A 17,826-nucleotide genomic window follows, 5' to 3' on the forward strand; every position below is an offset into this window, starting at 1 on the left:
TCGTGCGGTGGTAGATTGTCTTTCGTCTTCTTCGCTTGTAGCGGTGGCTGGAGGAGTTAGCTCGCATCACCAAGGGGGTCCTTTGGTTTTAACTGAAGCTTCAAGAACGCTTTGGGTTTGTAATTTTGGTTGGATTTAATTTGTTTTGTTTTTTTGTTTGATTATTTGTAAATGTCAGAAATGGATACAGTTCACTTGTTTTAAAAGAACATCCTAGCCTAATTTACATCGCTAACATGTTAGCTTCAAGTTCAGAGAAAAAAAAAGCTAGACTTGAAAATGATGCCTTAAAAGACAGGGATAAAGCTATAATAAATTGTAGAGAAAAAAATGACTAAAAAAATTCTACAAGTTTAGGGTTTAAATGCTATGATACCTTGCAAATACCCTAAACATCCTAGCCTAATTTGTAAGGGTGAGAAAAATTCGATTCGACTCGAAAAAATCGAAAAAAAATTCGAATTTCGAGTTAAACGATTCGAGTTATTCGAGTTATTCGAATCAACTCGAATTTTTTCTTCGAATTTCGAGTTCGAATCGAGTTGAGTTTTCGAATTCGAATAAATCGAATAATTCGAATATCAAACTATAATATTTTATAGTTTTACCCTAAATTCCCAAACTTTTTTACTTTTCCCTCAAAACTTTTACTCCTTCCCACTTTTCTCCCAAAACTTTTACTCCCCTCCCCTCCCAACCCCCAATCTATCCAAAATCCATTTCCCACCAAAATTTTACTCTTCCATTCATTTTTTTTTCAAAATTTTACTCTCAAAAACTCTCAAAACTTTTTATTTTCCCCCAAAATTTTTACTCCCTCCCACTTTTCCCCTAAAACTGTTATTCTCTTCTCATCCCACCTCCCATCTACCCCAAACCCTCCCCCCTCCAATTTTTTTTTAAATATTTTCCCTCCAAAATTTTACTCCCCCTATTTACTTTCCTCAAACTTTTATTCCCCAAAACTTTTATTTTCCCCTAAACTTTTACTTCTCACCCTTTACTCTCAAATAAAAATCAAAATTATCCAAAAAATCACTAAACATAAATAGTAATAATTTTATTTATATATACTATTTATATTATTAAATTAAATTTCACATTTTTATTATTTATATTATTGAATTGTTTAGTCATATTAAATATTTATATTAAAATTGAATTCTTAATTATGCCATAAAATATTCGTGTTAAAATTTTATATTGGTATCAATTTCAAATTTTATTTTTAAAATAAATTTTATTAAAAAATCATATTTTTATATTTAACATATTTTTAATTCCAAAATACATAGTGACAAGAATCCAAAGATAATTGAAACAACTAAGCAAACAAATAAGCTAACCAGTATATAAAAAATTAATAAATAAATTATGAGGTGATGAAAGTTAATAAAAAATTTGATTAAGGTGGACAAATTTTATTACGATGGGTGACAATGGTTACAAGGACCCAAAATTATTTTTTAAAATTTAACTCGAACAAATATATTCGATTCGATTCGATTCGAATTCCATCTCACTCGACTCGATTCGAGAAAACTTCAAATAAAGTTAGGATGATAAAATGAGATTTGAAAACTCGATTAACTCGAAAATTTTCGATTCGATTCGATTCGATTCGATCGAATGCTCACCCCTACTAATTTGTATCAGTAACATGTTAGCTTCACCTCCTCAGCTACTAGAAATTATTAACAGATAACAGCAACCTTCGATAATATTTTGAAGTCTAGATGTCGTTTGACTATGGGTAGTATGAAAATGACCAAAGAAATTACCTTGGCTTGACAAGTTAGACAACAGTGAAAGACGAAGCCAAAAAGCAGCACAGCCCGCCAACAGTGAGATAAGTAATGCCAAGGAAGTCGTTTTTTCCACCAAGCCAACTAGTAGTTGAAAGCACTAGTTTTTTCTTGCCATTGAAACTGTAAGTATTGTAGTTGTTATCCAATGTCACAAGTATTTGATCATTTGGTTGGAGATCCTGTTCAATCTTCCCATACAATTTTCTAAATGTGGCAGCGCAGCAGTTCGCATCCAAACAATGAGGTCTTCTTGCTCACTTAACTGTTATACAGAAGGAACTGGATAAATTAGGCAGTAATTCAACGTATGCAGGAAGGAATTCAACAATAAAACAAATACTCCTTCAATGAAAAAACTAAATTGAGATTTGAGTTCCGGGATTTGACATTTGAAAGTTCATAGTATTTCCTTGGTGCTTATTCCAATTTTTTTTTCGAATTCTACATCACTAGTTAAAGAAACTAAATAGTTAAGAAAATAAAACAGTAAAGTAAATTATGCCAGATTTGAAGATGAAAGCTTACCTGGATTGATGGATCAAGCGTTGCACCACCTTCAAGGATGCTTCGGGTTCATAATTTTGGTGGGATTTAATTTTGGTTTTAACAGTGCTTACAAGTACAAGGCTATTGCTCAGCGAACCAAATCCTGATGATGGCCTAATGTGTGAAGCAGTAAGTAGAATTTCTCTCAAGATAAATTGATTTTCTTCTCTTTTCTATGTTTTCCCTTTGCTTTTGATATGATGAATCTACAGAGGATATCCTGTGTACCGACTGGTTGAATCTACAGCTAAGCACCAGACTGGTTGAACCGATGGTTTACATTTGTGGAGGTTGCTTTAGTTGCAACTATTGATGGGAAAAATTGTGTCTATTTGTTAACTCAAGTTATCATTAAAGGACATAATTTGTCTACTTGTTAAGGCATATCCTTCTTTTATAATTTAACCAACAAAATAATAGACTGGTTTGTAGGTCTCTTAGTTTAAGTACTTGTGGTTATTTGATGGTAATTTTTGGCATCCTATTGTCATAGAGCTAATGCTTTTAAAACGTGAAGATTTGATATCTCAAATGAAAGTTGTCTAGCTATATACCATTTGCAAGTTATATTAAAGAACTTGTCAAACGTGAAGATTTGATATCTCAAATCAAAGTTGTCTAGCTATATACCATTTGCAAGTTATATTAAAGAACTTGTCTTCACTATTGGATCGCCGCATTTTAATCATCGGTTAAAGATTTTTATTTTCTTGTGTAGCAAGTGATGTAGCCGAAGAAGTCGTAAAGGTTGGACCGCATTTACCAATTTCTCGTTCGTATATTGTTCCCTCGAAAAGAAAAAAAATGAAAGTTTTCTCTTTTATATCCATTTGAGAGCTAAGACTGACTAATAATGGTTTTTCTTTTTTTAATTTTGGGTTGAGTGTAGATTGTGGTGGGTCGTATGGGGACTGAAATGCTCACCAATGAAGCCGGTGAAGTTATTCATTCATTAATTCTTTTTTATCTTACAAAACTATCGTTAGCTGATTCTTATTTTATTCTTTTACCTTTTCAATTACATTTTCATTATTTGGTTCAGAAAATGTTTACATGGGTTCTGCTGGCGTAATCCACTCATTTGCAAGGCATGTTTCATTATTTGGTTCATATTGTTGCTTATTTGCAGGTATGGTTTGTGATTTCTTTCTCTTATTTGGTTTCATGAATCTGTTTGCACATACCTCTTTTCTATTGAATTTTTAATGCTTCAACCAAGTATGGTTTATTATCATTCCAGTCGTATGGTGAATTTAATTGGAGAGTCCATACAGTTAAGCATTTAACTAGAACAGTTTGTTTGAGGAATTTGACTGATAGGAGAATGAAATAAATGGATGGGAGGATGAGGAGTCTACTGTAGGATAGTTTTTCATTATCAAAATATAACTTTCTTTTGAAATATTAAAAATAAAAATCTATGAACAATAGTAAAATATAGAGTCAAAAAGCTTAAAATTGGCATATAAGATAGATTTAGTTTTTATTTATTTTTACTATTTAAATATTATTAAATTTATGAATTATGAACCTTTTGATTTTAATTACTGTTAAATTCTAAATTACAAGATAATTCATAGTTAACAACTCAAAAGATATGTAATGCGCATCCAATATTATTATAGCATTTTATTTTTGATATTATCTATTCTAGCTTATCAAAATATAAAAATAAATAAGGATCCTAAATGTATCTTATTTATTTTTTCCACTTGTGACTTAATGTTTAATATTTTTAATGTTTACTATAATATATTTATTTATTTTATTATTTTTTAAAGACCTATACTCGTGTTTTCATTTTGTCATGGCAACTTGTTTTTCATGTTCAACCAAACAATACCATAATGCTCTTTGTACTTCTCTGGTTTAATATGCTAGTACAAGAAATTTATTGAATGGAGAGCCTTAGCTAATTTAGGCTTTTTAATGTCAGAAACTTCTTACGTGCCAAACATACACAGATAAAGAAGGTATCAGGCAGCAGGAATTGTTGGCATTTATCCCAAGACATCACAAGCACTACATTTTACCGAGTAAGAGTAGTTGATAGAGGCCTTCTTTTTTTCCTGGAAGCTAATTAGTGGGTTGATGTTTTGTATGTTTTATCATTTCCATTTCCTTTTTGTCCTGTTTCTTTGCCTCTCTTCTATTGCAATTTTTTCTAAGCCAGATTCTGTCAGCAAGAAGGTACATTTTAGTCCCCAGTTACAAACAGATCCTAGGCAAAATTATCTCCATGCTAAATCTCGTCTTCAGCCTTCAGGTATAATGTTTCTTAGCAGGTTGGAACTCTTCTATGTTAGTTGTTTTCTTAGCAGGTATAGTGAATTTTTTTTTTTAGTTTATGAGCCATGTGATGATTGTGTTTTAAAATTTAATTTGTTTTAGTTCCTTACATTCTTATAGGATTCACATTCAAGGAGCAAGAAACATCTCAGTAACTCATTGGGATCGAGCAGTCAGAATTCAGAATCAAGTGACACATAAGAGCTAGATTTGGAGCTTAGACTGTCACTGTAATCAGTAAATTTTTTTGCTACTTTAAATGAATGCTCATGGAACTACATTTTATGCTTTCCGAGAATTGTAAGTTCAAATAAGGTGTTGATCAGCAATTCATACAACTTGAGGAAGTTGATATGAACTAGTTTGAATTTTTTTTTTTAAAAAAATTTCAAAAGAATCTTATGTAATCAAAGGCAATTTGACTTCCTGCATGAGATATAGTGGAAAACATTGATCTTGTTCATGAATTTCCATTTTAATACGTCTTCAAATTAAATTATACATTTCTAAATTGGTGGAATCCCACTTTTACTGCAACCTCTAACCAAAGAATGGAGTGATGTATGTATTAATAACATTTCTAAAGGATTTGCTTAAGCAGGTAAAGGGATAAGAATGGATTTGTGGTGTTTTTATAATATTTTAATTTTTTTTTTATTTTTCATGACCTTTAACGGCGTTTTTGGGGAAAGCGTCGTTAAAGGTCATGTTCTTTAGCGGCGTTTGTGGGAAAAGTGCCGCTAAAGGTCATGTTCTTTAGCGGCGTTTTTTTGCATAAACGCCGCAAAAGTCAGCGGCGTTGTCAATAGTAGCATTTTTTGCGGCGCTACTAAAAGCGCTGCAAATACTTTTAGGGGCGCTTAAATGCCGCTAAAAGCCTGTTTTGGTGTAGTGACTAATGGATACTTATCTCATTCATATTTATAAATACGCCCAAATCCCAAACTAACATATTATCATGGCAGGTACTCTCTCTAAACATACAGATACACTTTTTTTCAAGAATTCTTATTAGACTTATTCAATTAGATATCAAAACTTAAACAACCACATGAACTTCAGACGTGTCATGACCTTATCATAGAATTACTTACCAAAGAATTATCAGAACTTATCCAGAACTTACCATAAGGGCGGATAATTACATTCCATCATACAGACTTAGCAGAGTATGCCACAAGGGCTACAGAATACGGTACAAGGGCAACTTATGGAATACGCCACAAACGCGTCATTCAGAATACGCCACGAAGGCATAATATAAAATCACATGTTTACTGTTCCGGTGGACTCTCATAGAAGGTGCTATGAGTTTCTCTCTCGTGGAATTATACATAATTTCATGTATTGTGATCTGCCAATTCGATTTACACCTTATCGGAGGCTACACTATGAACATACATACAAACATTTCTTCTTATGGGTCTCAACCACATGGGCTTATACACACATTCATGTATTGTGATCTGTCAATCCAGTCTTCATTTTATTAGATCCTACACCATGAGTGTTTCCAAATCATATTAAGATGCCATGGGTCTCAACCTCATGGTCTTACAATTGTTTTCATATCATGATCTGTCAGTTTGGTTAGCAATATAACTACCCTACTAGAGGCTTAAGGAGTTTAAGTATTTAAGAGACGCCAAGGATGTGGACAACTTTGTTTCGGGCATGAGGTTTTATTACTGAGCCGTAGGTATTGAAAACAATCCAACCAATCCATGAGCGAGGCTTAAGTTGCGAGGTTCGAGGGGTCCAAGACTTGATGCGTACAATGGCAATGGTTGAATCATTGGTGTAGGAAAAATGATCGATTCGAGTCCCCCAAGTGTCAGAGCTTAGGATTGAGTGAGGGAGCATCGAAATAAGCCAAAAGTAAAGATTCATCAAGTGAGCACAAGGCTGATGAAAGGAAGCCCTGCCAAAAGAGGGGTAAGATCGAGACAACTACGAGAAAGGGTAAGTAGAGACCCTTGAGTTATTTCTTTAGTGATGGGCTGTACCGAGTCAGGGAATGCCTAAGATAAGTGACATTGTCAATCATAGTGAAATGAGGAATCAGAAGCCATAGAAGAGCACTCTGAGAAGTCACAAAGGTTGGGTGTTATTTGATTGTGCCATGAAAAGCCAATTAAGCCAGCAACACAAATGGCAATGTAGTGCCACAAGTCGAGCCACAAAGGCATCAAAAAGTATGGGACCGAAGGTAGTGTTCCTCGAGCAAAGCAATGAGGGGGGTTGTGAGAACCAACATAAGGAGTTGGAATATGTTAAAATAAAAGACCAAGTTGTAGACTTGTTCACAAAAGGCTTATGTGGCAATAAGCTCAAAATCTTTCGTCGTTAACTTGACATTGTGAAAGTTAGTGTTGAGGGGGAGTGTTGATGTAGCAACACCAATAACCATTTAATAGTTTTTACAAGTTATATTTTGTTAGTGGTTTTTTTGTTGTACAAAGTTTAACCTTAGTTTTTTGTTAGTTAAAAGGATAAGGAATATCACATTTCCTAGGAACTAAAGGTAAAGAGATTTTGAATCTATATAAAAACTTATATCCCACATTACTTAGAAAAACAAGAGCAATGGGACCTTTAGTCTATATAAAGATTCATATTGTAAGGTTTAAGTGCACCGAATCAAATATTGAGTTTTTTTTATCTCGTTTCTTTTAATTCCTCTTTTTTATTTTAATTCTAGAGTATTGATAGGTGTAATTAAATATTGATTTTGCGGTGCCATGGGTGTGTGTCACGGGGCTAGATCTTTCGTCTTGTGATCTGTGCGGCCTTAGGCGATCCGTTCGTTCCAAACTCGCCTAAGTCAGCCTAACCACCACAAGTGAGGTTTCCTTTAGAATTCCTCCAAGGCACCAATTTGTATAGCGGAGCAATTATGTCAAAAGAAGCCACAAAAGAACAACAAAAAGCCACAGAAAAGAATGCACGAGAGGTGTTTGAGTAAATGCTCTCAGTATTCTATTACTCTTAAAGAATAATGAAACAATGTATGAATAAAGTGATTTACAAGTGAGGGGGAGGCTCTCTATTTATAGTTGAGCTCTCCCAAAACCGACGGTCTAGATCAAGTTAAATCGACGGAAGAGATTAGCCTATCCCTTGATGTTTGGGAATTTACAAGATTGCATAATATCAAATCTAATTTAATCTTTACAAGATATGATTCCTATCAATCTTTTAATATTAGTCCCCATATTTACTAAAAATATCCTATGTTGTCATATCTTCATTATTGGGCTACCTAGGCTTCAATCTGACAGGTTTCTCCAACAGTTCTTTCAATCGGGTCAGTTCTTGTGGGTCAAATGATCCCCATCTAAACAATAGACCTCCATTGGATGCATTTGGTGCAATCGTCATGGGCTTTAAGGTGGAACCCGTGACATGTGAGTGTTCTACAAAGTTAACAACTCTAAACTAATAAAAAAATTAATTGATATAACACTAAAACTTTAAAGACTCAAATAAAATATTAAAAACCAATTAATAATTTATTCCATAATTTTTAAACTTATACAATGAATCTCATATAATAATCTCCTCATTGAACATATTAAAATTGTAAATATATTGATTTTTGCCTCCTTAAATATATTGATTAATTAACCTCAAAAATTTGGGGATAAAAACGTTAGCAAACTCATAAAAGTATAACATAAATGGAAACTTTTGTGTGGGAAAGAAGCCTATTATTCTTTGATAAATTATGATTTTAGTGATAGTGGATTGTTCAAAATTGGTTGTCTTTAGAATGTGGGTTGTTTTCATCATTGTAAAGTATAATTCATTTACTGAATATTAAAGAAAAACTTGCTTAAACAGAAAATAACAGGGAAAGGAAATCTGAGTTTGTTGACTTAACCAAACAAATCTTGTTGATATAATAACGATGGAGAGATTGTACTCACAATTTCAAGTACCAATCATGAAAAGAAGAATTAATTAACTTATTGTAGACTTCGATTTCAAAAATGATATATTATAGTACATAAACAGGAGCATGAGTTCCCTTTGTCACAAAGAACAAAATTGCCGTTACTGTTTGTTGATCACAGTTGCTTGTACCATTCACGTGACACTATTGGTTAATTCGAACTCTGGGAGAAGTGTCCGAGGAGGAAGATGATAGTCGGTCAAGACAAACACGAAACATGTAAAACAGGATCCCCCTTCGGAATATATCGGCGCCTGCCACCGTCCATAGCTGCTGCTTGTTGGACGAGTACACTGAATCCACGAAGAGCCTACGCCTATCCGACCAATGCTAGCTCCAAGACAAAATCATAGGATTTAGTGGTAAACCCTAGCCTTATGTTTTCATAACATTATCTCTCTTTTTTGCCAAAACAAAATATCAATTAAATCCCATTTCTTTTATGTGGTCCGTTAAATTGTTATTATTATATGTGACCTAAATTCCAAAAGATGTAACATATATACTATAAAAAATCATAATGTGTCAGCACCATGAAAATATTACTATTTTATTCCTTATTTGACACATTCAAAAGACTAAAAACTCAGTGATTTCTTTATTATTTGTGTGTAAAGGAGTTAGTTACGATTTGACCCCAACTTTAACAATTAACTACTTAAAACATTCATGTGTAAATCGAGTATTAATGTTTGATTCAACCCAACAGGTTCGATTCATCTTTACTAATTTAATTACAAAATTTTAAAATAATTTTATATTTGTATAAATATATACAAATAATATTCTATCCATTTTAATTTTCGTTATCTCAACTTTATCATTTTAACCTTAATCATATTAATGAGAAATAAAGAAGGTATAAATATCAACTTGCATAGCCATGGGCATTCTTAAAAAATTATTTGGTTAGGTCCCCGAAAAGAAGAGGGTTTAAACATTATTAAAGCAGCCAATCAATTGGTGGAATAAATTAATAAGTTAATTGAGAGGGTTGCTTGAGCAACAAAGCAGTAGAGGTTCAGCAAGCTTCCTCATGTGTATAATTAGGTCCACATATAACCGTCCAAATATTTATTATGTTTCCTCAACGAAAAACGTAACAGTGGAGAGTTAAAAGGCTTTGTTCCCCCCTTAATTAGATCAATTAAAGAAAGTAAAAGGCAAATAGGTTTTAAACCGATATCCTCATAAATACTTCACACTTGTGAAGCAATTTTAAACAAATCGAGTACCCATTCGGGGGTTGATTTTTCATTTGCACACCCAATTGGCAACAGTGACATCTCCTGATCGGTCATAAAAGGAAGCTCGATCTGTCAACTGTTCTTGTCTCCACAGGTTAAAAACCCCTTTAAAACCCACATACTCTTTCCATTTTTCAGCCCCCCCCCCCCTCCCTCCATTGGCTATCTCTCCTTCAAACGATTATACCCAAATTCCTCTCTGGTTTACCCTTAGTGCTCTTCCTACTTTCGTTTTCTCACCGTACCATAAAAAAGAAGTGCAGAATCATGGGGGGCTTCTCCTCATCTTGCAAACAGAGTTTGGATCACGAAAATCTTGCTACAATCATCGTACAAGAATCAGATATGTTAAGTACTCCTTTGAACCTCAAGATCCCAACAGAACAAAGACAAGACATGACTTCAGAAAAGACTTGTCTGTCTCCAATAATTGGTGAATTGAATTGCATAGCCAACGTAGCTTTCCCGATGGTACTAACGGGGCTTTTGCTCTACTCTCGATCCATGATTTCCATGTTGTTTCTTGGGCGTCTAGGGGAGCTCGCTTTAGCCGGTGGCTCACTGGCTATTGGATTTGCTAACATCACAGGGTACTCCGTTCTCTCTGGCCTTGCCATGGGGATGGAGCCCATCTGTGGTCAAGCTTTTGGTGCCAAAAGATTCAAAGTTCTTGGCCTCACCATGCAAAAAATGATACTTATGCTTCTTTTGACTTCAATTGCCATTGCTTCTTTGTGGTTCAGCATGAAAAATATCCTTCTCTTTTGCGGCCAAGATGAAAATATCGCCAATGAAGCTCAATCCTACATTCTTTATTCTCTTCCAGACCTTCTTGCACAATCCATTTTACACCCTTTGCGTACATATTTGAGGACTCAGTCTATAACCCTGCCTCTCACATACTGTTCGACTCTGGCGATTCTTCTCCACATTCCCATTAATTACCTTCTGGTTTCGGTGCTCAATCTTGGCATCAAAGGCGTTGCTTTGGGGTCCGTTTGGACGAACTTCAATCTCGTAGGTTCGTTGATTGTTTACGTGAAAATCTCCGGGGTGTACAAGAAAACATGGGGTGGAATTTCCTCAGACTGCTTCAAAGGCTGGAAATATTTATTGAATTTATCCATTCCAAGCTGCATTTCAGTTTGCCTGGAATGGTGGTGGTATGAAATCATGATTTTGTTATGTGGGCTGTTGTTAAATCCACAAGCAACTGTTGCTTCAATGGGCATTTTAATTCAAACCACATCTTTTATATACATTTTCCCATCTTCCTTAAGCTTTGGTGTGTCAACGAGAGTTGGAAATGAACTTGGAGCTAACAATCCAAACAAAGCAAAAATAGCTGCAATCGTCGGCCTCTCATCGAGCTCGGTACTCGGATTTTCCGCATTCGTTTTTACTATATTGATAAGAAAAAAATGGGCTGCAATGTTCACCCAAGACCCGGAAATCATCGCCTTAACATCCATGGTTTTGCCTATACTTGGACTTTGTGAGCTCGGAAACTGCCCACAAACAACAGGCTGCGGAGTTTTAAGAGGAACGGCGAGGCCAAAATTAGGAGCAAACATCAACTTGGGATGTTTTTACCTTGTAGGCATGCCAGTTGCAGTGTGGTTGAGTTTCTTCACAGGGTTTGATTTCAAAGGTCTTTGGCTTGGTCTTCTAGCCGCCCAAGGTTCGTGTTTGCTAACCATGTTGTTCACTGTGACTCGCACCGATTGGGACTTTCAAGCCTGGAGGGCGCAGGAACTGACCAGAGAGGTGCCTGTTGATGATGATGACCACACCAACCAGGATGGGAGTATGAAAGAATCTTCAGGGTTATTACATCATGACATAAAACAAAAACAACTTACCTGTCTGATTTGAGTTAATAGCAAGGGTTGATTTTTCTAACCAATTGTTTTTTTTTTCCTGTGAATTTGATCAGAATAGAATTTCTTTGTGTTACGCATTGGTTTGTTGTTTCGGAATGGAAAAACCGGAGAAACAGAACATTGATTTTTGTGAATCAAACGGTACAAGTTTCTTAGTCGGGCCATATTTGTTGCGTCGTTTTGTTTGGAAATGCATCGCGTTGCGCGTACAACATAGCAATTTCCTCAATCGGGTATCGAAAAATCAACATCGTACTTTGCGCGCACGAGTTAAGGCCAGTTCTTTATTACTTTTAAAAGTCTTTTCGAAGTCTTGTCGAAGTCTTTTCAAGATTTTGAGAAATTGAGTGTTTAACATTCTTTGTCAAAAAGTCTTTTGAAGAATAAAATGTCCATTTTAGACATGAAATTATAAAGTAACAAATATGTATTTAAATAATGTTCAAATTAGTTAATATTATGATATTTTAGCAAAATATAAAAAATAATTTATTATAACTTATTGTCAATATTTTAATATATAATTTTAATTTTAAAATTTCTAAGTAATTAATATTAATTATTTATAAAAATTAATTAGAATATATAAACTATATTTAAATATTTAAATATAAAATTAAATATTTGTAATTAGATATTGACACGATTATATTATTATAAAAAGTATTTTTTATTTTTAATTAATGCTTTTAACTAGGGGTGAGCAAAATTCGATTCGACTCGAAAAAATCGAAAAAAAATTCAATTTCGAGTTAAACGAATCGAGTTATTCGAGTTAATCGAGTTATTCGAATCAACTCAATTTTTTTCAATTTCGAGTTCGAATCGAGTTGAGTTTTCGAATTCGAATAACTCGAATAATTCGAATAATTCGAATATCAAACTATAATATTTTACAGTTTTACCCTAAACTCCCAAACTTTTTACTTTTCCTAAAACTTTTACTCCTTCCCACTTTTCCCCAAAACTTTTACTCCCTCCTCCCAACCCCCAATCTACCCAAAATCCATTTCCCACCAAAATTTTACTCTTCCATTCATTTTTTTTCAAAATTTTACTCTCAAAACCCTCAAAACCTTTTATTTTCCCCAAAATTTTACTCCTCCCACTTTTCCCTAAAACTTTTATTCTCTTCCCATCCCACCTCCCATCTACCCCAAACCCTCCCCCCTCCAATTTTTTTTAATATTTTCCCTCCAAAATTTTACTCCCCTATTTACTTTCCCTCAAACTTTTATTCCCAAAACTTTTTATTTTCGCCCTAAACTTTTACTTCTCACCCTTTACTCTCAAATAAAAATCAAAATTATCCAAAAAATCACTAAACATAAATAGTAATAATTTTATTTATATATACTATTTATATTATTAAATTAAATTTCACATTTTATATTATTTATATTATTGAATTGTTTAGTCATATTGAATATTTATATTAAAATTGAATTCTTAATTATGCCATAAAATATTCGTGTTAAAATTTTATATTGGTATCAATTTCAAATTTTATTTTTAAAATAAATTTTATTAAAAATCATATTTTATATTTAATATATTTTAATTCCAAAATACATAGTGACAAGAATCAAGATAATTGAAACAACTAAGCAAACAAATAAGCTAACCAAGATATAAAAAATTAATAAATAAATTATGAGGTGATGAAAGTTAATAAAAATTTGATTAAGGTGGACAAATTTTATTACGATGGGTGACAATGGTTACAAGGACCCAAAATTATTTTTTAAAATTTAACTCGAACAAATATATTCGATTCGATTCGATTCGAATTCCATCTCACTCGACTCGATTCGAGAAAACTTCAAATAAAGTTAGGATGATAAAATGAGATTCGAAAACTCGATTAACTTGAAAATTTTCGATTCGATTCGATTCGATTCGATCGAATGCTCACCCCTACTTTTAACACATTTTATTATTTTATTTTAAAATGTATTTGAATATATAACTCATATATTTACTAACATAACATAGAAAACATAAACCTAACGAATTAAAATGTTACATATATTTGGATAAAAGTTTTAAAAAGGGATAATATTTATATAATATAAATACTAAAAATCAAGAAATCTATCATAGAGTATAGCCAATACAATGTTCCAAGTTCCAATGATAGGCTGATTCAAATTCAAAGACATTAAATATAGAAATAAGCTAATTTTAATAGTAAAAATATATATTCGAAATGTCCTTAGAAGATATTATCCCAAATCCATGTCCAAATACACCTCAACATAGTAAGGAAAACTGCAATTGAACCAGCTTTAACCATAAAGACCATCTGCATTACTATGAAACTGTGGCTTTTGGATATCAGTAGTTGAAGAATCTTTCTGCGTGGTTTGCGAGCATCAGAATTGGAACTTAAGTTACTATTGTTTCCAGTCTTTGAATTGGAGGATTTCCCTGCCTTAAAGGAAGAACTACTGCTTTTTGAAGTGTTGCTAGATGTGGACATTTTCGTTCTTCGTATTGATGAATTTCGGCTAGATGAAGATCCAAACCTTGATTTTGCATGTACTGAGTTTGAAAAAGAATTACTTGATGGCCTCGGAGGCAGGATTAAAGCTCTCGCAGATACCTGTTTCTGTTATAAGCTCCAACATGCAAGAGAAAAACGGAACACAAATATGTTAAAATAGTTAAAAATAATTTATTTTCTTAAAACCACAACAATTCTATTCGATTTTGAACCTGATTCCTTTCATCGCCAGACATGCCGTATGCCGCTATGCCAGAAGCACGTTCCCTGCACAGAAATAGCAAAATATGTTTAACTGCACTTTTCCTTGAAACAAAAGAGGTGAAATAAAGATTCCCAACTCTAACCAACTACAAAACTTACTCCAACTCTTTAATTTGCAAAAATTTTTAAAGTACTCATGTCTAACACACTTTAGGATACGAGTCCATTTAACCCTCCAAGAACCCTCCAAATACACAAAAAAAACTTGGAAAATACACAATATACCTCAGTAGCATGCATAACCATATCGTATACACACGAGTCTAAGTAACATAGCTACAAAAACTTGCGATGAAAGACTGAAGTTAAATACAAATGAACCTCATCGCTTCGCTAACTGAGTCCAGTCCACAGTGACCACGAGTCAATGTTCATGTAAAACGAAGTTCTAATGGCGATTATATCACCATATCAAGATTAATAATACGAAGGAACAAAATACCATCAACTAAGACTTTCCATCTATGAAGCATAAACACTTTGTCAAGGGCGTGTCCAAGTCCGTGCTTCCTTCCCATCAAGAGAAGAAGCAAAGTTCAATGGAGCAGTTCAACTCATAGATACAATGCGTACCTTGTACTTTCGTCCATTCATCATCTGCATCGACTTCCTCACTCGAGCTTCCAAAAAAGAAATCATCATCGCTCAAATCCAACGACCCATCATCCTCACTCCTGTCTCTCATAAGGGAAGTCCAAATGAAAGACATCATTCTTTTGAGTATGACAATAGAAGTTAATAAGAACAAAATAAACAGGTAAAACGACACCCGATACAAAAACACATGATACATCCATGACCATTCTCTTTGGTTATTGGTTATTGATTATTGGGGAAGTTCAACAAACAGAAGGAGAGCAAAATAAGACAATGAGAGAAAGAAAGATTGAAACAAGAAAATAAGCCATAGTTGAAATCATTTATCTCAAAAAATACCAGGAAATCAACAGCTTCAAACTCTTAATCAACAGCAAATCAACAACTTCAAAATATTAAACTGAAGAGGAACTAATAAAACAGAAGAAGAAATATAAAAGAAACTTTCACCTGCTGCGGAAGAGGAACAAAGAACAGAAAATAGAGCTTTGAAAGCCGAAAATGGGGAAAAGAAATCGGGTATAAAGCTCCAATTTCACCAGCAGAGGGGAAAGAACATTTAGGGTGCCAGCAGAGGGGAAAAACGTTTTGGGGAGAAGACAGGGGTATTTGGTCAATTTTCATCCAAAAGCAGTTACAGCAGAAGAAAAGGAGAATTTTTTAGCTTCTCCATCTAGAGAGAAGTACTTCTTTGATGGAGAAATTTTAAGAGAAAATGAGGCTGTTCTTGGCTCCTTTTAAGAGAAAAGCACTTTTGGGTGAAAAAGTCATTCTCAAACGGGATAAAGAACGGGGCCTTAGTGTCGAAAAATGACGCGTGGGGTATAGGTTTAAACCCCGTTTTTCATTTGGGTGGCTATTAATCTAAAAAAATTGAGTTTTACGACCCAAATATCAATTCAACAAAACAAATCTAAATTTTCTTTCTTTTTTCAGACTACTTCACACTAACTTGGAAATGGTTTCTTTATTCATTTGGACACACCCGGCAAAGATTGAGTAGTTTCTATTTTGTCAACTGAATTTCGAACCTCAATAAATGTCATAAAGTGGAGTCCATCTTCTCTCTCAATTGGGATTTGTCAAATAAAAGACACCAGGTTACTTAAAATATAATACAATATGATACAAAGAACATATCTCATATAATATTAATTGGCGTATTGAAATTTTATATATAAGACAATATGGTGTTAAAAAGTTATATAATCTCATGGATCTTCTTTGCCTGTCTCAATATTTGTTGTCTAAAAAAACGAATCCAAGTAACCAGTTGGAATTATGAGATATTGCTATAGTCGAATACCTGAATTTCACTTTCTATAGCATAGGCTCTAACATGCATATCATAATTCTACTAGGTTTGAATCATCTCTTTTTAACTTCTAGCTCAACTTCAATATTTATATGGTTAACCATTTTCAATCAAGCATTTCATATTTTTTCCTTCTTTTTTTTTCAATATGTTGAAAATATGGAAAAACTGTCAGAGGGAGTGCTCATTCCCGGACCAATTGCGACAAACTGGATTGCTTCTATATTTGAGCTATTAGCAATTTATTGAACTAAATTTTTAGGTTATGGTGATATTATGGAATGTATCTAGCCATCAATGAATATCATATTACTTTAGGAAACATATATAGAGGATCGGATTCGGATCATACTTATCTAATCCATTGGATCAAAGAAGTTGGATTGGACTGAATCATTAAAGACTTAGCTGCCAACAATCCTTGTTTACATTATTTGTTATTATTATATTGTATTCAACTTATTTAGTTGATGTTTAAAAAGGATTGTGATACATATTCTTTATATTAGCAAATCTTGAAATATTCTATACAATTGAGAGACTTATAACAAGTTATCGTACTGAGAGATAGATCAGCACTTAATCTGTTCAAGTGAGAAACTTTATTTTATTAGTGCATTGTGATTGTAAAACATGTTGTGGTTTTACATTCTAAGTTCACATTGATCTTCAAGGTGCAAAAGTGAGGAAATTGTCACGGGTGTACGACAGATTTAGGTTCACTTGTTGTAAGTGTTGAAGATAGTGAATATTTTTCATTGAACTAAGTGAATATTTTTCATTGAACTAGGCTTCGCGGATGTAGAGAAATTGAATTGCATAAAAATCTTTATGTCCCCTATTTTACTCCAATTATCACAGTACTTGAAGAAGTGCCCACTCCTTTAGCCACTTCTGCCAATCACCTTGCTTGTGTCTCAATAATTGTTTGGGCTAACATTTGGTATCAGAGTCTGCCACTTAACATAGCTAGTGAAGATCCTTGGAGTTTCTAGATTCAAGTTATGGAAGGTTCATCAGCTTCACATCCTCCTATGCTAGAGGTTGGCAATTATGCATATTGGAAAGCACACATGAAGGTGTATATAAAGTCCATAAATGAGAAGGTCTGATAAGTGTTCCTTACAGGATGGAAGCCACCTATGATTGACACCAAGAATGGGAACGTGGCTAAGCAAGAAGCTTAATGGACTACTGAAGAAGAAAAGCTTGCTAATGCCAACTCCAAAGTTTTATATGTTATCTTCTGTGGAGTAGACTTATAGGAATTCAACAAGACTGCAAAGTATACTGTGGCCAAATTGCATGGGATATTTTGGGGACAACTCATGAAGGTACATCCACTGTTAAACAATCCAAAACATAGATGTCGACATCCAAATTTGAGAGCCTAAGAATGTAAGAATTAGAGACAAT

General features: G+C 33.6%; 2 protein-coding genes across 2 annotated transcripts; both read left to right on the top strand.

The window, feature by feature from the left end:
- The first annotated feature begins 3,301 nt into the window (after window positions 1-3,301).
- Window positions 3,302-5,066, top strand: LOC105792175 (protein ABIL1). Its single transcript, XM_052635352.1, has 4 exons — window positions 3,302-3,483; window positions 4,291-4,390; window positions 4,528-4,675; window positions 4,764-5,066. The coding sequence occupies exons 1-4, from the start codon at window positions 3,445-3,447 to the stop codon at window positions 4,849-4,851; spliced, it is 375 nt and encodes a 124-aa protein (XP_052491312.1). The 5' UTR covers window positions 3,302-3,444; the 3' UTR covers window positions 4,852-5,066.
- Window positions 5,067-9,789: 4,723 nt separating this feature from the next.
- LOC105792174 (protein DETOXIFICATION 49) lies at window positions 9,790-11,807 on the top strand. The gene has a single exon (XM_012620599.2). The coding sequence runs from the start codon at window positions 10,113-10,115 to the stop codon at window positions 11,718-11,720; it is 1,608 nt and encodes a 535-aa protein (XP_012476053.2). The 5' UTR covers window positions 9,790-10,112; the 3' UTR covers window positions 11,721-11,807.
- The last annotated feature ends 6,019 nt before the right edge of the window (window positions 11,808-17,826 follow it).

Source organism: Gossypium raimondii, chromosome 8, assembly GCF_025698545.1.
Source record: "Gossypium raimondii isolate GPD5lz chromosome 8, ASM2569854v1, whole genome shotgun sequence".
Lineage (NCBI taxonomy): Eukaryota > Viridiplantae > Streptophyta > Magnoliopsida > Malvales > Malvaceae > Gossypium > Gossypium raimondii.